The 22,876-nt window shown below is 40.1% G+C and overlaps 1 protein-coding gene across 1 annotated transcript in view; it reads left to right on the forward strand.

Annotated features, from left to right (window-relative positions):
- Nucleotides 1–11,794, forward strand: part of NLRP14 (NLR family pyrin domain containing 14) — a 36,504-nt gene extending 24,710 nt beyond the window's left edge. The window contains 5 exon segments of the mRNA XM_036996485.2: nucleotides 1,969–2,136; nucleotides 3,893–4,063; nucleotides 10,793–10,813; nucleotides 10,815–10,961; nucleotides 11,659–11,794. Coding sequence (XP_036852380.2) covers nucleotides 1,969–2,136; nucleotides 3,893–4,063; nucleotides 10,793–10,813; nucleotides 10,815–10,961; nucleotides 11,659–11,794 — 643 coding nt within the window.
- The last annotated feature ends 11,082 nt before the right edge of the window (nucleotides 11,795–22,876 follow it).

Consider the following 22,876-nt stretch of genomic DNA (forward strand, 5'->3'; position numbering starts at 1 on the left):
TAATTAGGCTTACGAACATTTCCATCTACAGAAGTCCCTTTAACATATCCTGTAATGTGGGTTTAGTGGTTGCAAATTCTTTCAGGTTTCATTTCTCTGGGAAATATTTAATCTGTTCTTCAAATTTGAATGATAATCTTGCTGGGTAGGGAATTTTTGGTATGTCCTTCTGTTTCAGTATATTAAGTATTTCATGCCACTCCCTCTAGTCTGTAAATTTTCTACTGAGAAATCTGCTGATAGCCTGATGGGTTTTCTCTTATATGTAATCTTTTATCTCTGGCTGCTTTCAATACCCTCTCCTTACTGTTAATCTTTGTGATTTTGATTATTATGTCTTCATATTGTCTTCCTTGGGTTCCTTTTGTTAAGGGCTTTCTGAGTTTCCAGGACCTGGGTATCTATTTCCTTCCTCAGACTGGGGACATTTCCAGCAATTATTTCTTCCAAGAGACTTTCTGCTCCTTTGTCTCTGTCTTCTCTTCCTGATACCCCCTATTATGCAAATATTGTTTCATTTCATTGCCACACAGCTCTCTTAGTATCCTCTCATTTCTAGTTTCTTGTTTGTTTTTTCTCTTTGTTCCTCAGCTTCATTGTTTTCCTGTTCTCTAATTTCCATCTCATTGATTGTCTCCTCTGCTTGCAGCAATCTATTATTCATTCTCTCCATTGTACTTTTCATTTCAGTTACAGTATTCTTCAGTTCAGAGTGGCTCTTTTATCTTTAACTCTTCTATTTTATTTTAACCCTTCTATTATTTTAACTCATATCTCTGTTGAAATCCTCCGAGATTGTCAATACTTTTCCACAGATCAGTGAGCATATTTATAACTGTTACTTTGAAATCTTTATCAAGAAGATTGGTGATCTCCATTTCACTTAGCCCTCTTTCTGGTGTCTTATCCTGTATTTTTGTTTGGAAAATATTCTTTTGCCTCCTCATTTTGTCAGGGTTTCTGTGTTTCTTCCTTTGTATTAGATAGATCTGCTATGTTTCCTGGTCTAGAGAGTAATGGCTTTATGAAGAAGGTGCCCTGTGGTGCCCAGAAGCTCAAGACTCTTTCCTCTCCAGTGCCTGGTTCTCCTTTGCAGTGGAGCCCCAGTTGCTGTTGGGCTATGGGTAGGACCACTTTTCTGTCTGCTGGCAGTGGTTTATCTCAGTCCACCAAGGATGAAAGTTTTCCTTAGCTGGCCCTTTGTGAGTGGAGCAGGGGAGCTTCATTCTGTTGGGGTCATTGTGGATGGTTTGCCCTCTTCCTACCCTGCAATGATGGCCATGCTGCTTTGCTAACAGGGTGGGTGCAGTGGTCGTGGGGCTCTAGGGTGGTACATGGTGTCAGAGTGTACTATCTTGCAGTGCACTGCAGTGGGGTGTAATGGTGCATGGTTATGGCAGGGTGCTAGGGCATGTGGCACTGGGCTGGGCCGTCTGTGAGGAGGAAGGACCTCTTAGAGGTGGCTCTCCCGGAAACCTCCCCAGTTGGGCTAAGATAGGGTCAAGAGAGCTTGGAAAGCCTTCCTCTACCTGCTGGGCATCAAAGTCTGATGCTGCTTGGCTGAGCAGGCAGAGTGGCTGGCAGGTAGTGTGCAGGGACACTCATCATGGCTCAGCCGTCAGCAAAGGGGATGGAGCATTTGGGCTTCCAAGAATGCCTAACCTGTTGAGATGAGGGAGAGTTAGGGAAATGGGATGGAGCAAGGGCTTGGGTCCGGATTGATTGTGGCTCTGCCACTTTACTCTTCTCTGTGTGGTTTTCTTTTTCACCATTTTTAACATTTTTAACATTTATATATTTAGTTATTCCTGAATTATTTCATTAGAAGGCTTAAACTTATTTCCCCTGACATGTCAGGTCTGTTGTCCCAAAATCATTTGTGGTACAATACATATTTTCCCTACTGAATGGAAATATCACTTCTATTTTGATATGATCCCATCTTTCCTCATATTGTCCTTCCTCTAGGCTGAGGCATTGCCATTTCACTGCTCTTAGCAGTGAACACCTGTCATCCTCTCTCCTATACAAGAGCCTGCCACATCTGGATCTCGGGTCTAACCAGCTACACGATGATGGAGTGATGCTTCTGTGTGATGTCTTTTGGCATCCATGCTGTGATCTTCAGCACCTGGAGTAAGTTTTCTGTGACCTTACTTTTGCATAGCCTTAACTACTGTGAGGGCAGGGGATTGATGTGGAAAGAAAAGCTGGGAGCTGAGTATCTGTCAGAGAAGAATACACAGCTGATTACCTCTCTCTCCTCCTGCCTTAGACATCCTGGGAAGTCTGTCCATCATATTTTTCTTAAACAGTTACTCCAGTTATTAAAATCAACTTCCTTCAGGTAGTGGGGACCAGAGACATCAGGCTGAACAGTAGCCATTTAATTTTTTACTTAACTGTGGCCCAGTGAGTGTAATGTGTGTCCTCTACTTTACATCCATGAAACTAGAATTGTGCTCTACTAATTTTTATTTCTTAAATTAGATTAATAATTAATTCAACTCTTAAAGAAACTAGGAGGGGAATATTTTAAAATATCCAAAAATCCAGTCATTCTTAAACACCAGTTTTTATTCCTATTATGTTCTCTCTTACTCTGTGAATGGGCAAACACACTTGTACATGGTATGTGTATATGTAGTTGTGGCTACTGTATTGACATAACTTTGAGGTTTCCTTTTCACATGATAGTGTTTCAGTGTTAAACACATTTAACTACTTATTTATGATATCATATTATTTAATGGCTCAATAAGTTTAATAATTCATTGTATAAATCTTGTGGCTACAGTGAAACAAGATACAGTGTCACTAGCAATATTGGTTCCTACTTTCCCACTAGGGCCTCCTATGGAACTAGAAGCCTTGGGGAGTCATTAAGGGACTAACCCCCATGCTGTGTTTTAGAACTATAAAGCCAAGATTGTTAGACCCAGAGGTGTTTGGCTTCACTGGACTGACTCACAATAACCAAATTTCTAAATGAGTTTAATAGTTGGTTGTCATATCTGTAAACACTAAGGTGATTGAACTCTTGGGTCTAACAAGCACCAGTACTTCATTTAGGAAAACATATATGAAATGGGTTATGATGTGATTCTCTGAAGCTTCTTTGTTCATTATTCAACTGGAAGACAAAATCTCACTAATGGAAATTATTAGTAAATCCAACACCTTCAGTACAGCTACAGACATATGACTTCTAAGTAACCTGTAAACACAAAATGTTTGCTTAGCCACTTTCTCTCCTTAGCATTGCTGTGAACACATAGACAAATGTGTGCTTTCTCTGCTACCTTCATAGCCTCTGTGCAGTTCAGGCCAGTTCTCCCCACCAGTATTTATGACACATGTGAGCTAGATGCTGAGGGACTAACGGTTATTGCTAAAGTGATGCTTTTGACCTCAGGTAACTCAGGAATGCTGGTGACAGGGAAACAAGCCAACTATAACATATTCCATATGCTGTTACAAAGATATGGCAGAAGTCCCAAGGCACAAGGAGCAGGACAGAGGAGATTGAATTACTTTATGTTGAAAGCTGAAGGGGATTTTGTTATGTGCAGATACCTTAGGCAAAAGGAAAGGAGAGAGAAAAGAAGGAGACTGAGAATAGGTGTCATTTATTTATTTGTAAAAAGTAAATGTGTATGGTTGGAGAATAGGTGGGAGAAAATCTAGGAGGGTTGATGGGAAACCTGAGAAGAAACAGTTTTATTCGCTGGTCTTTTTCCTCAGTGAGAAGTACTGTCTGTTTCTGCTGGTAATGTTAGACCTTCCTATATGTGTCCTGCATGGTAGATAGAAAGGGTCAGAAATAAGGCTCAGCTATCAGGGCATCTTTAAGCTTCACAACTAAATGTCTCCTCTTTTATATTTCCGATAGATTGATGGGCTGTATTCTTACTAATGCACGTTGTCTGGATCTGGCTTCTGCTATTTTGAACAACACAAACCTGTGGAGCCTGGACCTTGGGAACAATGACTTGCAGGATGATGGAATTAAAATTCTGTTTGAGGCTTCGAGACATCCAAACTGTAACATTCAGAGGCTTGGGCGAGTTCAGTTTTCATTACCAAGTGATACCTGTTTGGTGGCTTGCAGGGCTAGAAGAAATTTAGTATATGGAGAAAGCATGAAAAGTAAATGGGGCTAGAAGGTAAATTATTCTCAGAAATGAGAATCTGAATTTCAAATATATGGGATCAATGTATATTACATTAGCTTAGAAAGCATAGTTCATATTTCTTGGACACCTCCTTAGTACCCTGGACAGGTGATGTGTTAGGTAAGTGGTACTTGATTGAGGTCATCCATGTTCCATCATCCCCTTCAGATAGTCCATTTGTCCCTGAATTTATTTTTCTTTTTAAATCAAAGATTTTACTAATCATCTATCTGGAAAAATGCTATCTATGCTCTCAAGGATCTTGCAATCTAATAAAATCTCGCCCTTTGTTCTGAGTACTTTTTATGTTCAATCATATATTTTGTAGTTTTTTATTTCCTTTTTAAATCTTGAACTGATATTGCCTAGTACAGTTTTACTTGCACATCATAAATTATTGTCTTGGGATCAAGAACTTTGTATGTTGGAAGCCCAGATGATATGATGTGTCTCTTTGACTTTTCCAAGAAAGTGCTGCTTTTTCTGTTTCTATTGACTGTTTATATATTTTTATCACAACAATGATGATGATATAACCGTTGAGTCTGAAATTAAATTTTATCCTGCTTACAACCTAAAAAGTTTCATGGATTCTGGCAGGAAATACAAAATTCTGTGAGACAGAGGACTTTAATATTCATGGCACAGAACATAAGCATTAGCATGTTTGTGCCAGTTTTCATTGTCCCTCTTGCCCCACAGGGTCCATGGGGAGGGAGGGCCTGGATAGATGCCTGCACATGCAGTGGGTTGCATCCCAGGAGAGAAACACTGAGCTTGGGGAGCCCACCGTTTTACAGCGGACAACAAGCAGGCCTACTCTCTGTCCTGGAGGAAGACATTTCCTCTTCCCTCCAAGTGGCTCAGTGTATGCACACTTGGAAAATGCCCCAGGTGAGGGGGGTCAGGGCCTTGCATTTTTTGTCAGCCAAACATGTAGGAGAGTGAAATGGAAGAATGTCTCCCATCAATACCCACCCCTTTTTTTCTACCCATTACAGTCTTGGTTAATTTTCACATGGATACGACACTCCTTTGACCACTCACATCAATCTGACTGACAAAGGCTGGACCAATCTGTTTACTTTGTCCTTTATACCATTTAGTCAAGGCCACTATCAACAAGACTCCAAGCACAGGATGAAGTTAAATTCCAGTACTGATTTCTATGCCCTCAGGGTCCTGGATTCAGCCAACTGAGTAAGACCCAAGGAGGACCAGTAGGCCTCGTTACCATGACAGCTCATGAAAGGGAATTTAGAATGACTGACTGACCTTGGAATCATTGGCAGTAAATAGAGGGGGCAAAAAATCAGCCAAACACAACCCCATTCCCAATAAAGAGACATTCAGTTGTTCAAACTTCTACATGTATAAACATAACCTGAAGGAACATAGGTCACTCCAGTGGGGGATTTGTTATATGTGACTTGGGTCACCATTATGTAGGTTTGGTTATGGGCAGTGTCACTGAGTAGTTACAGATGCCTTGTTAGCCATATAGCAAAACCCAAGTTGTTCAGGCATCACAAGAAGCTTACAAAGGTGTATCAGATGGAAGCAAGGTTGTACCAGTTGCTGTGTTGGTACACATATGATAGGGGTCCACATTTGGGGGCATCAAGCACAGCAGAATAGTTCAGGACCTGCCATGTCCACATGAGACGGTATTTTCATAGCTTATGGACAGCATGACAAACCAGACAGTGGGTCGGGTTGCCCACCATAGCTGCTATTTGACTCAAGCAGACCACATAATTGTTTTGCCAGTGGCAGTATTGGGCCCAGAGGAAAAAAGAAATCGTTAATTGTTCTCTCCATTCCCTGCAGCTCTCAGGTTCTAAGATGTTCTTTCCCCTGGTATTGGTGTCACTGCTCTTCCCACACAGCCCTGAAATCAGTGTCTATAACTAATGTCTATCACAGTTCTGGTGTCTATAACTTCCCTTGCTCTCCAATCATCCCCCACTTGCACCCAGGCCTTTACTCTCGGGGAGTCAGGTGGGAGAGGAACAAAAGCAGTTTTGCAGTATTTACAGAAAACCATTATATTCCACACCTTGGCCAGTAGGGGGACTCGTTGAGCAATATGCTCAACCAAGTGATTATTACTCATGATCTAGGACCTTGTCAGTCCGAAGGAGGCTCCAGGTGTTTGACCCTGAATTAGATTTGAACTCTATTGACCCTTTTTGGCTGGCCTGCCTCCATGGAGGGTGTACCAATCAGGCTGGCCTGGAGTTGCTGATAGAGAAATCATCATGCCCAGGATTGGTCAAGATGTAGTCTCCTGAAATTTCAAAAGTTATATGTAACTTACCCTTTCATCCTAAACATTACTCAGGAGGTGGCCAGATACTAATGAACGATTTCAGGAGATAGCTGCATGTAGTGACCAGAATGCCCTGCTAAGGTACAGAGATGAGGAGGAGATGAGGGGACGCAGCATTAGAATCTTTTTAGTATTTGAAGGGGCATTCCAGCTGCCTGTGGATGGTAGGGCCCATGTACTATTAGCTGAGCACCTGGACCATTGGCCCAACTTCTTTCAAAATGGGCAACATGGGTGCTCACCCCTTGCCTCTTTGCGTATCTGAGAATGTCTTATTTTTCTATGAACTTGAATGGCAGCCTGACTGTTCATATTTTGGTCATCCTTCTTCTGAGAGTTTTATAGAAAGAGTTCTAAAGAAATCCCTGGTAGCACTGAATCTAGTTACAGAAAAGTCTGAAACCAGTTGATTGTTCCTCAATAGGGTTCTTACTGGTGAAAAATACTTTTAGTTTATTTGCCTGGATGTCCGAATTGCTCTTTAGGTACAATAATATGTCCTATGTTGAATTTTCTTATTAATATTTTTCTGGGGAAATGGTATGCCATTGCAATCTGTAGATTGAGTTTATTTTTGTAAGCTCTGCTTTTCTTTAATTTCTGCTTATCTATTTAATATTTTTGAGGTTCATTACCCTTACGTTGGATTGCTTTTGTCTGTCTGCTTTATAATTTTTTTCTAATTTTTTAAAGCTTGTTCTCCTTTTGCTCGATTTTTCTCTAACCCATCCTCCATATTCCTCTGTATTTTCAGCAGTTTTTTTTTTGCTTCTTCTAATGTCATTTTCATTCTGTAATTTTTATTTTTCTCTTCTGATATTTTTAAGATCTGCCAAATCATATTCTAAACATTTTCATTGTGAAATATAAAACACAGATAAGTGAATAAAACTAATATTTAAAAAAATCAAACATATGTATAACCTCATCCAGGTCAGTAAATTGGCTTTCCCCAGTAAATTAAATTCCCCTCAATCATCCCTGACAGATCACTTCATCCCTCCTGCCTAAGAAGTGACCATTAGCCTGACTTTTGTGGCCATCATTAATTGGTTTTTCTGTGCAGTGACCTTGAGTGTATCTTATCCTAACCAAAATATTGTCAACATTTGCCTGATTTTGATCTTTACATATGTAGAAACATATTGAGAATCATAGTCTAGGTATTCCTTTGTGCTATGATTTTTTAAGTCAATGTTATGACTTAAGAGTCATCCGGTTGTTTTACATAGCTGTAGTTAATTCATCTTTATGACCATAAAATATTCCAGTGAATGACCATATCACAGACTATATTCTATTGTAGATGGACTTGTGGGTTGTTTTCATTTCTTTTCTTGCTAATGCTGCTATGAATATTTTAATATGTCAATTCTGAGGCATGTATGTAGACCTTTATGTAGGGTGAATAATTAGGAGTGGATTTGTTACACTGTGGGGAATATGTCTTCAAATTTATCAGGTACTGTCAAAAGGATTGTACCAATTTATTCTACTATTGGCAGCGTGTAAGAGTTCCTATTCTTGGGGAGGGAAAAAAAAGAGTTTCTATTCTCTATTCTCACCCATGTTGTCTGACTTAATTTAAATAATTTTAGGCAGTTGGGTGGATGTTTTGGTATCTCATTGTGGTTTTAGCTTATATTTCTCTGATTAAAGAGAGGTTCAACCCTTTTTCATATGTTTAATAGCCATTTGGATTTCCTCTTTTGTAAAGTTCTTTTTCAATTATTTTGTCCATTTTCCAAAGGGTAAGCTATTTTTTCCCTTACTGATTTGTAGGGTTCTTTTTCACCTACAGTATATTCTGGTTATGAACCCCTACCACTTAATGTATGTGACAATAACTTGGGCTTTTTTTACTCTTCATGGTGTCTTTTCCAGAAATGAAGAACTTAAGTGTACCATAGTTAGATTATTCCTTCACTGTTAGTGTCTTTTGTAATTGTTTAGAGAATATTTCCCTGTGGTTAGAAAGACATTTTATTGTCTTCTAAATGTAAAAGAGAAGTTATAAAGCTTTTGGGACTTTAGCTTTTAAAAATATGGTTGGGAGATACAGTCTAATTTATTTCCTATATGGATAATCACTTTTCAACAAAATTTATTGAAACTTTTTCTCTTCTGTTTGGCAAGGCCACCTTTGTTATAAATGAAGTCTTCATTGGTGCATGACTCTATTGCTGGGTGTTCTCAATTCTTTTCCATTGTCCTGTTTGTAATTTCCCTGTCTCAGCAATGTACTGATTTAATACAACTCTGTAATGAGCCCCGAGGTCCAGTAGAGCAAGTCTTCCCATCTTCTTAAGAGAATGTTAGCCCTTCTTCCCCTTTGCATTTCCAAATAAAAATTTAAATATCAGCGTATCAAGTTACACATGCAAGCACAAGCACCTTCCCACATCCCTACCTATATATTGGCATTTTGTTTGGAATTGCATAAAATCTGTAAATCAAGGAGTGTCCTGATACATCAAAATGATATACTCCTTATTTATTTAGATCTATCAATAAAGCTTAGTAATTTTTCCTTTTCATAGTCCTTTATTTTGTTGTTTCACTTTTAGTAAATACTTGCTATATTTCAATGTTATTGTAAATGGCTGTTTTTGTTTTCTCATTTATTCATATACATAAAAACAGTTGGATTTTGTATGTTAATTTCATATCCAATAGACTGTTACATTCTCTGGTTGGTTCTGACTGCTTATTTGTAGATTCATTTGGATTTTCTAGATACACAGTCATATCATTTGGGGAATGATAGGTTTTTTCCTTTTCTGCCCTTACGTTTTTTTTCTTTTTATTGCCTTAGTGACTGCTAAGACATGCGACATAATGTTAATATGTTGGTTGCTTAGCTCATAAATATTTCTTCTTTTCCAACACTTAAGGTTATGATTTTCCTTCAAATCACTGCATCCACTTCATCCTACAAGTTTTGGTAGTATGTGCAGTTGTTTCTCTATCTTTGAGTCTAAAGTGTTTAACTTCCCTTATGATTTTTCCTTGAACCTATGGGTTAAGGTACTCCTTAACTTTCAAAGGTGGAGGCATTTTTTACTACCTCTTTATATTTAACCTCTAGCACTGGGGTTGGAGAACACACCATTTATGATCTCAGTTGTTTGGGGTTTGTTGACATCTGCTTCCTGGCCCAGTGTGTAGCCAGTGTTTATCTGTGTTTCACAGGCACTTGAAAAGAACATGCAGAGCTGCTGGTTGCAGTATTCTATATCAGTTTATTAAGACTGTTAATTCTGTTGTTCAGATCCATCTATAGTTTAATGATTTTTTTGTCCAGGTAACTCAATTACTGTGAAAAATGTGTTAAAAGTCTCCATTATAATTGTAGATTTGTGTCTTTCACTTTGTTCTGTTTTTGTTTTCTATGCTTTGAGGCTCTGACTAGTAACTATAGATTTAGAATGGTTATGTTTCCTCATGAATTTTTGTTAACCTTTTATGTCTCACAGTGCTTTTTACATGAGGTAATAAGACTATTGCTCCATCACATTAACGTGAGTTCCATGTGGAAAGTAATGTGGGGAAAAAATAAGGTTTATATACTCAGCACTGATACAGGCACTCAGTTGTTGAATGGCTAGGTAAACGTAAGGTGAAAATTAAAATTAGTTGGTTGAGGGCATCATCAGGTGCAGAAGGTTGAGTTTGACACACTTTCTAAGTTCATAGTATTATATGGTTGGTTTACGCAAGAGTCCTCTATTGACTACTGGTTGGTTGGTTAGTTGGTTTATTTATCTCCATTAACCATTCTCTTTCCCCTCTCTCGGCAAGTGACCTAGTGTATTTGAAGTATGCCATAGAACTGTGAGTAGCCTTGTAAAAGATGTACTACTGTTTTTTGGTGAATGCCTTTTTATTTGTACATATGGCATGGTGCTGGAGGCCTAATTATATACTTGCTTTTTAAACACTCAATTCCGTATTTCTAAAATCTGCTTATGCTGCTATCATCTTAATGATATTCAAGGATTCAACTACTTCATAGTTTTCCTTAGTGTGTTTCCATATTTTATTTATTCCCTGGACTCCAATTATGAATTTGCAATTCCTGATTTGGGAAGGCACTTATCCAATCTATACATATCTAGTAATCATAATATTATAAGTATTTATATTCTTTGAATTTACTCGAATTGTGCTCACTCTTTTTTTAAGTTTCTGGTATTATCCTACACTCCCAGCTCACAGATCTCTTGTGTGCTTGCTCAGGGTAATGGGATAAAGTTAATTTTATCTTGAGCCTCTCTTTCTGCAGGCTGAAATACTGTGATTTGACCTCTCTGTTGTCAAAATCTGTCCTCTACTCTTAGCAGCAACCAAAAACTGATAAAAATAAATCTGATGCAGAAAACTTTAGGGTGTGAAGGCATTATGAAATTATGTGAAGCCCCGAGGTCTCCTGAATGTGAATTACAAGTGCTAGGGTAAGTCTTCACTGGTTTCTCAGGGGCAAGTTTCCTGTAACAAGGGCCTGGGGAGCCACTGGTATATTATAGGCCTCAAGATCAGCCTGACTGTGGATCCTTGGTATTTTCAAGGCTCTTAGTTGTGTTTTCCCTATAGAACACTGCATTTTGAAAGACTTAACATGGCATTGCGGTTAAGTGCCAAGACCTTTAGAGCCAGACTATCTGACTTTGAAATCTGGCCTTGACACTTATTAGGTATTTGAACTGGCACTAGTCCCTAATCTCTGTTTTGGTTTCCTTATCTGTAAATGGCTGAAATGATAATATCTACCCATGGGGTTACTGTGAGCATTAATTGACTTGAGTCTATACAGGAGGTGTTAAGAACAGTGCCTAGCATGTAGCAAACAATGTGTGCATGTGTCAGCTGTCCTCAGCATCATCATGAGTAGTAATACTTTGCTTGACTAGAAAAAGGCTCTTGGAGGATCCTTTAAAGTTTAATCGATTTCTCTCTTTCTACTCTATATTGCATTTAAATTCGACTGCTGAATCTTCCTCCCTGTGGCCCTTGGTTTCCTTTCCCACTCCTCAGCCATGTCATGTGACTATTCTCTACTTGAACAGTTTCCCCCTGAAGTAAATCCTTCAGAGACAGTAAAGAACTGTGAGGAAAATGGATGCAGGAAGAGATGTTTCCTTGTTTTCTCAGGTTGTGCAAAGAGGCATTAGATGAGGAAGCCCAGAAGCTGCTGGAAGCTGTGGGAGTTAGCAGTCCTCACCTAGTCAGTCAGTCTGATTGTAATGATCACAGTGAAGAAAACTGTTCCTGGTGGCAGTGTTTCTGACTTAAAGAACCTGGTAGTCTTTAAAATAAAGACCTCAGAGTGACAAGGCTTAGGGCTCAGCTGTAGATACTCTATGCCCAGACATACTGCATTTGATAAGCTTCATATCAGTTAGTCCCTTCTCTGTAAAATGTCTGTTGTGCTTCACATGGGGGTTGAGACACTAGAATGGAAAAGATAAAGTTCTGTGAAGAGTGTAACAGGATGTTTTTAACTGGATACAGAGCTTAATAATTCAAATGTGAGAAGCCTAGAAATGGGACTGGAAGCTGAAGCCAGGGAAGAGTATGTTAAAGTATGTTAAAGCAGCTACTTCTTTTCTCTCTGTTCCCACTGCCATGGTTACTTTACAACCTCACCACCTCTGGCGCATTTTGCTGAATGTTTCTCCATCTGTGTGTTTGAGACCACCAGCGTCAGAATAGCTTGGGTGTTTTTCTAAAGACAGATTCCTGAGCCCCCATCCAACTTACTGAATCTGAATATCTGGGTGAGGGTTCTAGGAACTGGCATTTTTAGGAGCTTCCAGGCAATTCTTAGGTACATTAGTATTTGAGAATCACTGGTCTCAATAGAAATGGGAATCCACTTCTGCAGTGAACATTTCCAGGAGCCTACAGTGAAGGTGTAAAGAGATAGGATTATTGGGTACAGAGCTAAAATGGGTTCCTCTGTTTGGCAGAAACATGTGCAAAGTTTTCTGTGAAGGACTATTAATACTGTGCAAAAATACCACCCCCAAATTTAGTGGCTTAAAACAATAACCACTTTGTTCTACCTCATGACTTGGTAGATGAGAATTCGGAAAGGGTGAGCTGAGCATTACTTCCGTGACATCTCTTGGAGACCCTTGGTCCTCCAGCTGGCAGCCAAGTTGTTTTGGAGGCTCCAGGAAGACTTCACTCACATGCCTGGTGCCTTGGCATGCCTGGTGCCTTGACAAGGATGCATGCAAGGCTGCGTTTGGCTGGGCACCTCTTCCCTCTAGTCTTAGGCCTCCCTAGATGGTCTCTCCAAGAAGGAAGATGAAATTCCTCAGTGGGGGTTTATGGATGGAAGCTGCCAGTTCTTTTAAAAGCTAGGCCCAGGACTGGCATAAAGTCACTTCTGTCTTATTCCATTGGTCAAAACAGTCCAGGCCAGCCCAGATTCAAGGGCAGTCACTTCTTGGTGGGAGTAGTGACAAAGAACCAGTGGCCTTCCTTTTGTCTACCACAAACTCCCAATTTTTTCTCCCTGCCCCTTAGCTGGTGTAATAGCTCCTTAATCTATGTGAGAGGATCGGAGATAAGAGTGAACCATGGCAGCAAGAAGGGAGCAGATGGCAAATATGAAAATTTACAAGTAGTGTTAGTGGATCTGATATCTACACAGGACAGTGGTATGGCTGACCTGGCACTTATGTTACCTAGAGAGGGGTCATTACTGAGGCTGATTTTCAGTGTTGGCAGTGCTGGCTAGGGAAAGCTAGCCTTGTATTGTCAACAGACTCAGAAGAGAAAGGGTGCATCAAGAGAAGGGCTTTCCTTTCATCTGGTAGCCTTGGGGTGCAGTGAACATCTTATCCTTCAGAGACAACAGTCACAGAATCAAATAGGGTGGTTGAAACAAACTATAGATTGTCTATTCTTTACAACTTATCTGTTTTCTTTTTTATAAACGAATTATTAAATTATTTATATTGTAAATTCAGTTATCTTTGAATTTGTTAGTAAGCTAATTAAGTTAGATTCTTCCTGATTTCCAGCTTTCTCTCTTTTATAAGCATTAAAGCTATAAATTTCCCTCTGTTTACATTTCACCTTAATTCCCCTGCTTGAATGTGGAGTATTTTCATTAGCATTCATGTCCAAATAGTTTCAGATGAACACTGAAATATTTTATGTCACACAGACCTATAGAAGTATGTTTGTAAGTTTCCAAACATTGGGGTCTTTAAAGTAAATAAGGAGGGCATTAGACTGAGTGGTTCTCATACCATAGTGGCCTATATAAGCAAACCAAAACATTTGCCTGTAAATGCATCAAGGTCCAGAATTCAAAACCTAAGTAAAACCAATCAAACAGCCAACTAGACCTTTCCAAATTAGGTTAAAAAGCTTAAACTCTAGCCAATCAAATAATTTCCTTACTTCACCTTTCCTTGTTCTCTAAAAGTCCTTCCCCAAGCCTTTTCCCTGGAGCACTTCTTACCTCTTCTGGTTTGGAAGTGCATGATTCAAATAAATTTATACTCAAATACTCTGAAAAATTTTAATATGCCTCAGTTTGTCTTTTAGTAGTTCCCTGACTCTTTGTTGGCTATCAACTGCTGGCTGACAAGAATTATTTGCATTGCTATCAGGTTTCTACAAGATAATTTATACTCATCCATGGTTGTGAATCTCCTGTCCTTAGGTTTTGAATTCTGGACCTTGATGCATTTATAGGCAAATGTTTTGGTTTGCTTAAGTAGGCTATTACGGTATTAGAACCACCTCAGTCTAATGACCTCCTTATTTACTATGAAGATTCAAAGATTCAAACCCCTAGAAAATCAGATAATCCCCAGCCTGCTAGAGAATGCCTAGTACTGCAATAAAAGGACACCAGTAATCTGTTTACCTATTTTAAAGTTTGGAGTAATTTTTCTTAACACTCACCTCTTAAAACAGTGAGTCTCAACTCTGGTCTGGTTATTTTGTTCCAAGGAAGGGTCTTTCTCACCCCTCCTCCGGTGCCCATGGACAAGGAATACAAAGCAAAATGTGAAGGCTAGAAGAGTTTTATTTAACAAGGAGAAAGAACACTCTGGAGAGGGAGGGCAGCCTGAGAGGTCAGGACGAGGGCTGTGTGTCTGATATTTTATAGGAAAGTGTGAAGGGCGGGTTAAAGCGGGGTGGTTGATTGACAGGCAGATTATAACTGCTCTGGCTCTGCGCATGCTCTCACCAGAAAAGCCTATAGAAAACTCCCCAGGGGCTGGGGAATCTAAGGATCATGTGAATGGGCCAAGGCCATTCTCAGACAAGTCGCAGTGTCCTCTGTGCACGGGACAGCGTTGGGGATTTCCTGGCTCTTCTCCTTTCAGGCAAAGAGTGGGTGCAAACCCACCTAGAAAGCTTACCAGCTTCCACCTCCCCCTACCTTTCTTCCGCTCATATCTTACTAATTGCCAACTCTGACAACAGCCTCCAAAGGTTTTTGTTGTCACAGCCTAGAGTTGCTACTGGTATCAAGTGGTTTTCCACACATCAAATGATCCTGGGATCAAAAGATTTGCGATTTAATCCTGTTACCACCAGTTATGAGCTCTCTAATGTTGGTAGATCTTTGGTATTTTCATGCAATTGAGTTATTTATAAAATGGAGGTTAAAAAATACTACTTGTTTCACAAACACCATGATTCTTTTTTTTTTTTTTATAGTTGTCCTGTATTTTTACTTGCTAAATCTGGTAACCCTACTCCCAGCAACATGCATTGAATGCAAAATTAGGAGATGTTCACAATCAACTTGTATTTTTTCTTGTTGTTTTTCTATTTTTTTTAAATTTTGGTATCATTAATATACAGTTACATGAGCAACATTGTGGTTACTAGATTCCCCCCATTATCAAGTCCCCACCACATACCCCATTACAGTCACTGTCCATCAGCATAGTAAGATTCTGTAGAGTCCTTACTTGTCTTCTCTGTGCTATACTGCCTTCCCTGTGCCACTCCTGGCTACATTATGTGTGCTAACAGTAATGCCCCTTATTCCCTTTCTCCCTCCCTTCCCACCCACACACCCTAGTTCTTTCCCCTTTGGCAACTGTTAGTCCATTCTTGGGTTCTGTGACTCTGCTGCTGTTTTGTTCCCTCAGTTTTTACTTTGTTCTTATACTCCACAGATGAGTGAAATCATTTGGTACTTGTCTTTCTCCACCTGGCTTATTTCACTGAGCATAATACCCTCTAGCTCCATCCATGTTGTTGGAAATGGTAGGATGTGTTTTCTTCTTATGGCTGCATAATACTCCATTGTGTTTATGTACCACATTTTCTTCATCTATTCATCTACTGATGGACGCTCAGGTTGCTTCCATTTCTTGGCTAATAGTGCTGTGATAAACATAGGGGTGCATATGTCTTTTTGAGACTGGGAAACTGCATTCTTAATTAAGACCATGGTTCTTAGCCTGGGAAAAAATGAACTTCAGGTTGGAGGAAGAGGGTGTAGAAGGCAAGACAACCATCTATATCCTATTGTGATACTATGATTTACCATTAATGTATATTTCAGTCTTGGTCCAAGGTTCCTTGCTTACAGCTCCCAAAAGACTTGGAATTTTGTAAGAGGGATAGGAGCATCTTTTATTATAATATTTGTTCTTTTGTCCTGAGTTCCTGAAATTGTTCAGAGACATAAAGGTGAAATGGGTGTGTTGTTATTCCTAACAAGTCCCTTTCAACCACAAATGAATTCATGCTAATGAGGTAACATTTTGGAACTCCACTAAGGATGTGGGCAGGTTGCCAGGGGAATCAACCAATTTGAGGGGTGGAACTTTGTTACTGCTCTGACCTAGAGGAAGGGTGGGGTGCTGCAGGTTGAATTAATAACCAGTGGCCAGTGATGCAGTCAATTATATCTATGTGCTAGAACCTCCATAAAAACCCAAGAGGGCATTTGGAGAGCTTCCAGGATGGTGAACCAGAACATATTCACTTGCCAGGCTCCCAAACTCCATGGGGACAGAAGCTCCAGCTCTTTAGGACCCTGTCCTGTGTACCTTTAAATCTTGCTATTCATTCACATCCTTTAAATCATTTGTAATTGGCCAGTAATCTAGTAGGTAAACTAGTGTCCTAAATTCTGTGAGCTGCTCTAGCAAAGTAATCCAACCCAAGGAGGCAGTCATGAAAACCTCTGATTTATATATATAGCCAGTCAGTCAGAAACACAGGTTAACAGTGTGAATCTGGGATTGTTATCTGATGTGGGGGCAGTCATGTGAGACCGAGCCCTTAACCTGTAGGATCTGATGCTATCTGTAGGTAGATAGTGTGAGAACTGAGTCAGTTTGTGGGACACCCAGCGTCCAAGGAGAACTAATGGGTAGTGTGGGGAAAAACACATCTAGCTTCTATTGTCAGTATATTTCTTTAGATTGAAAGTGAAAATTCTAAGGGAAAATTCTATTCAAAAGGTTTCTTCTCCCAGTCTCCTTACTCAGCTTGCTGTAGGTGAAATTTCCTGTCTGGTCTCCTGGCTTCTCTTTATGGTATTCTTCTACTCTATCCTCCCCACTACTTTCAAGGGAGCTTTCTTTAAAAGCAGAAACCTATATTCAAGTTTCTTCTCCCCCTCCTTCCATTTCTAATGCTTACATTTAACCTCACCTACATTTAACTTTGACCCATGAACACAATGTAAGCTACTAACAATCCACATTACTTCGACACAGAATACAGTGTTTATCTTATTTTTTCTGTTCTCCTTTGTACATATTGTTCCCTCTGTAATATTTTTTCCCTTCCTTCCTTGCTCTTCATTCCTTTATTTTTGGATTACCTTGGATCCTCTCCCAGCAAATAAGTAAAGTTCTTTTAGAATAAAGGGTGAAAACAGGTTCCTATATAACAATAGGGGGAAATGAAAAGACTTTGGACTCACATGTTATTATATTTTTGTCCTTCAGATGTAACTAGTTGTTGTATTAAATATCCGCCTTTCCTAAATTTGTCTTCACCTCAGAATCTTCAATACCAAGTACAGTGCCTGCTATATAGTTGGTGCTCAATAAGTATTTGTTGAGTGAATAAGTGAATGCTAGAGCTGGACTGAATTCTTCTTATTCAAAAGACTGCATAATTTGTTTTCAGCTTTCCCTCTCTTCCCCTTTCATTTAAAGAACACATAATGCTTTCTTCTTAATTCCTTGAATGTTCTAAGTTTTCACCACTGGTCTTTTGCATAAGCGATCCTCCCTGGCCACTCTGCTTTCATTCTGCAAACCTGGCGGGACCATCCTTTAGACTGCAGCTTAAATCTCACCTCCTCAGAGGGGTGAGCACTCCTCCTCTTTTAAACACCGCTGCCACTCCCAGCCCTCTTCCTAACAAAGCACAGGTGTTTCATTTCCATCACTATCACAAAGATTTCCTTATCCTCTGTCACCTGCGTGGTGTAAGTTCAAGGAGGACGGGGACCATGTCTCTTTAACATATTTCCAGCCCACAGCCATGCCTTGCGCCTTGTCTGGGGTATCGCGGGCTCTCAATGAAGGAAGGAGTGACAGCAGTAATAGGCCACTCCTCCTGGGAACATCCTTCCAACTTACTAGCTACTCAGTGAAGCAGGTGGGCTTGTTAGGGGGAAGCCCACCAACTCCCACATCTTGGGACCGGCAAGCTCTCTGGAAGCTTCTGGGTTCGAATTCTCCACTTCATCTGGTGGTAGTCTGGTCCTGTATTTCTAGTTGCCTTTTGTGAATTGTGTGGCATATCTGTCCTCAGGTCCTCTGAGGAAGCCTGGAAGGCAGGGTTGCCTGGGTAGTGCCGCGGGGAAAGGCCAACTCACAGCCTGGGGAGGGAGCAGGTGGGGAAGTGCCACGCCCGGGTCGAGCTTTCAGATGGCCAGGGCTCAGGAGCCTCGGGGCCGGTAGTTCAGCCTCGGCGTGGGTAATTCGGCCGCCGGCCCGCCGTCCGCTTCCGGAGCTTGGGTGTCTGAGCCAGGTCCCGTCTGGTCTCCGAGAAGGACGGGCTTGGAAAGGAGGCGAGGCCAACCCTCGTCTCCGTAACCCGAGAGCAGGACCCTGGACAGCGCTCCATTTCCTTCAGATTCCAGATTTTGACGACTTCAGCAATTTTCTCCTTTCATAATAAAGCGAGGGCCCCAGATGTGATGGGCAGAAATGGATTTACCAAAACTGGACACCTGTTACTCACGAAAATAACATCAGTCTGTGTGAATTAAAGGAACAGTCTTTTGCTTTATATTATGATTTGAATAAATGAAGGAGTACTGGTAGATTCCTAGAGACAAAAAGGGAAATGATGATTGCCAGGGGCTATATAGCAGGCACTATATAGCAGGCACTGTACTTGGTATTGAAGATTCTGAGGTGAAGACAAATAGGAAAGGCGGATATTTAATACAACAACTAGTTACATCTGAAGGACAAAAATATAACAACATGTGAGTCCAAAGTCTTTTCATTCCCCCCATTGTTATATAGGAACCTGTTTTCACCCTTTATTCTAAAAGAACTTTACTTATTTGCTGGGAGAGGATCCAAGGTAATCCAAAAGGTGGTGTTGTTTAATGGGTATAGTTTCAGTTTTACAAGGTAAGAAGAGATCTGGAAATTGGTTCCAGAATGTGATTGTACTTTGCACTACTGGAAAGAGAAACACTTGTTTTCTTTTTTTTTTTTTTTTTTTTTTTTTTTTTTTTTTTTGAGAGGGCATCTCTCATATTTATTGATCAAATGGTTGTTAACAACAATAAAATTCAGTATAGGGGGGTCAATGCTCAATGTACAATCATTAATCCATCTCAAGCCTAATTCTCGTCAGTCTCCAATCTTCTGAAGCATAACGAACAAGTTCTTACATGGTGAACGAATTCTTACAGAGTGAATAAATTCTTACATGGTGAACAGTACAAGGGCAGTCATCACAGAAACTTTCGGTTTTGATCATGCAATATGACCTATAAACCATCAGGTCAAATATGAATATTCATTTGATTTTTGTACTTGATTTATATGTTGATCCCACATTTCTCCTATTATTATTATTATTTTTATTTTTAATAAAATGCTGAAGTGGTAGGTAGATGCAAGATAAAGGTAGAAAACATAGTTTAGTGCTGTAAGAAGGCAAATGTAGATGATCAGATGATCAGGTGTGTGCCTATGGACTAAGTATTAATCCAGGCTAGACAAGGGCAGCAAGACATCCACGGATGCAGAAGATTTCTCTCAAAGCAGGGGGGTTGAGGTTCTGAGCCTCACCTCTGTTGATCCCCAAATTCTCACCTGATGGCCCCCCTGCGACTGTGCCTGTCTTAGGTTGTTCCTCCCTTGAGGAATCTTACCCGTCTCTGGCTAACCAGTCATCTTCCGGGGCCATACAGGGAAATGTAAAGTTGGTAAGTGAGAGAGAAGCCATATTGTTTGCAAAGGTTAGCTTTTTACTTCTTTGCAGATTTATGCCCTGTGGCTTCTATGCCCAGCACTTGTCTCGAGGTATCTTTACCACCTGGAGGAATTATGATACTTGGTAAATTCGATATGAGGCACGAATTCTATTTAAAGTTTGTAATTAGGAAGGAAGAAGAAAAGCTATAGATGTAGCATATGAAGGAAACTTGGGAGGATTGATTATTTCTTTGACATATCTTCTTGTATAGTACCTTAAGTATGTATAGGTTTTAAACTACTAACTAATTTGCACACACATATTGACATAATAGGAATACGGTGACATAAACAAAGCAAATCTATAATCACCAGCCATCTCCAGTGAAGCCAAGAAAACCATTTAGGCACCCTAGGCATTTGTGAAAATTTATCTATGATATGATGGATATTTTCCAACTGTACTTGAACCATCAGACAAATTAAAGCAGCCCATTTCTGGGATCTGTTCACATCCCATATGTTCTTTTAACCATAGATAGTCTTTAGTCATGAGATTTTGGGGTGCTACAACTTGCACCCCTCCCAACTCCTGGTTGAGTTCCAACAGTACAGATCCAGTCAAATTCGTTGTCTCACTGTATGCACATGCCAGCCTAGACATCTCCCTCCTCCTTCTCATGGCAAGTCCAGGAGATGGTGGGCTGGATGCAGCCACAACCGCAGCATCGTCCGGATCCCTGTGGAGGCTTTTTGATGATCATCCCCCGGCACGAGTCCTCCAGAGAGTGCTGATGCCGGAAGCTCCTCCTCATATCGTATCTTAGTTCATTTTCTGGGTATCCAAGCTAGGCCTTGATCTTCTGCGTAGAAACAAACAGACCCTTTGCCCACACTTTGACATGCCCTCTATACCACTGTGCAGAACTCATTGGAGGTCAGCACACAGTAACTGCTTTTTTTTTTTTTTTTAATTAAGAGAAAGGAATATTATCAGAAAAGAGTACCTCCATAGCTGATCATCTGACACCCTTTAAGTGATCAACATTAAGGATATTTAAAGCATGCGTTGATCTTTGATTTACCAATAGTTTTATCCTGTTAAGGAGTAATCCCCCTTTTCTTTCTTTCTTTCTTTTTTTTTTTTTAAATTTTTAATCTACACTTACCTGAAGAATACTATGTTTACTATGCTCTCCCCTATATCAGGTCCCCCCTAACAACCACATTACGGTTACTGTCCATCAGCTTAGCAAAATGTTGTAGAGTCACTACTTGTCCTCTCTGTGTTGTGCAGCCCACCCTCCCCTTTCTCCCTCCCCCCCACCATGCTAATCTTAATACCCCCCTTCTTCTTCCCCCCCCTTATCCCTCCCTGCCCACCCATCCTCCCCAGTTCCTTTCCCTTTGGTACCTGTTAGTCCATTTTTGGGTTCTGTAATTCTGCTGCTGTTTTGTTCCTTCAGTTTTTCCTTTGTTCCTATACTCCTCAGATGAGTGAAATCATTTGGTATTTCTCTTTCTCCGCTTGGCTTATTTCACTGAGCATAATACTCTCCAGCTCCATCCATGTTGCTGCAAATGGTTGGATTTTTCCACTTCTTATGGCTGAGTAGTATTCCATTGTGTATATGTACCACATCTTCTTTATCCATTCATCTACAGATGGACATTTAGGTTGCTTCCAATTCTTGGCTATTGTAAATAGTGCTGCGATAAACATAGGAGTGCATCTGTCTTTCTCAAACTTGATTGCTGCGTTCTTAGGGTAAATTCCTAGGAGTGGAATTCCTGGGTCAAATGGTAGGTCTGTTTTGAGCATTTTGATGCACCTCCATACTGCTTTCCACAATGGTTGAACTAATTTACATTCCCACCAGCAGTGTAGGAGGGTTCCCCTTTCTCCACAGCCTCGCCAACATTTGTTGTTGTTTGTCTTTTGGATGGCAGCTATCCTTACTGGTGTGAGGTGATACCTCATTGTAGTTTTAATTTGCATTTCTCTGATAATTAGCGATGTGGAGCATCTTTTCATGTGTCTCTTGGCCATCTGTATTTCTTTTTTGGAGAACTGTCTGTTCAGTTCCTCTGCCCATTTTTTAATTGGGTTATTTGTTTTTTGTTTGTTGAGGCGTGTGAGCTCTTTATATATTCTGGACGTCAAGCCTTTATCAGATCTGTCATTTTCAAATATATTCTCCCATACTGTAGGGTTCCTTTTTGTTCTATTGATGGTGTCTTTCGCTGTACAGAAGCTTTTCAGCTTAATGTAGTCCCACTTGCTCATTTTTGCTGTTGTTTTCCTTGCCCGGGGAGATATGTTCAAGAAGAGATCACTCATGTTTATGTCTAAGAGGTTTTTGCCTATGTTTTTTTCCAAGAGTTTAATGGTTTCGTGACTTACATTCAGGTCTTTGATCCATTTTGAGTTTACCTTTGTATATGGGGTTAGACAATGGTCCAGTTTCATTCTCCTACATGTAGCTGTCCAGTTTTGCCAGCACCATCTGTTGAAGAGACTGTCATTTTGCCATTGTATGTCCATGGCTCCTTTATCAAATATTAATTGACCATATATGTTTGGGTTAATTTCTGGAGTCTCTAATCTGTTCCACTGGTCTGTGGCTCTGTTCTTGTGCCAGTACCAAATTGTCTTGATTACTATGGCTTTGTAGTAGAGCTTGAAGTTGGGGAGTGAGATCCCCCCTACTTTATTCTTCTTTTTCAGGATTGCTTTGGCTATTCGGGGTCTTTGGTGTTTCCATATGAATTTTTGAATTATTTGTTCCAATTCATTGAAGAATGTTGCTGGTAATTTGAGAGGGATTGCATCAAATTTGTATATTGCTTTCGGCAGGATGGCCATTTTGACGATATTAATTCTTCCTAGCCATGAGCATGGGATGAGTTTCCATTTATTAGTGTCCCCTTTAATTTCTCTTAAGAGTGACTTGTAGTTTTCAGAGTATAAG

This window comes from Manis javanica, chromosome 11 (assembly GCF_040802235.1).
Source record: "Manis javanica isolate MJ-LG chromosome 11, MJ_LKY, whole genome shotgun sequence".
NCBI classification, from domain to species: Eukaryota; Metazoa; Chordata; class Mammalia; order Pholidota; family Manidae; genus Manis; species Manis javanica.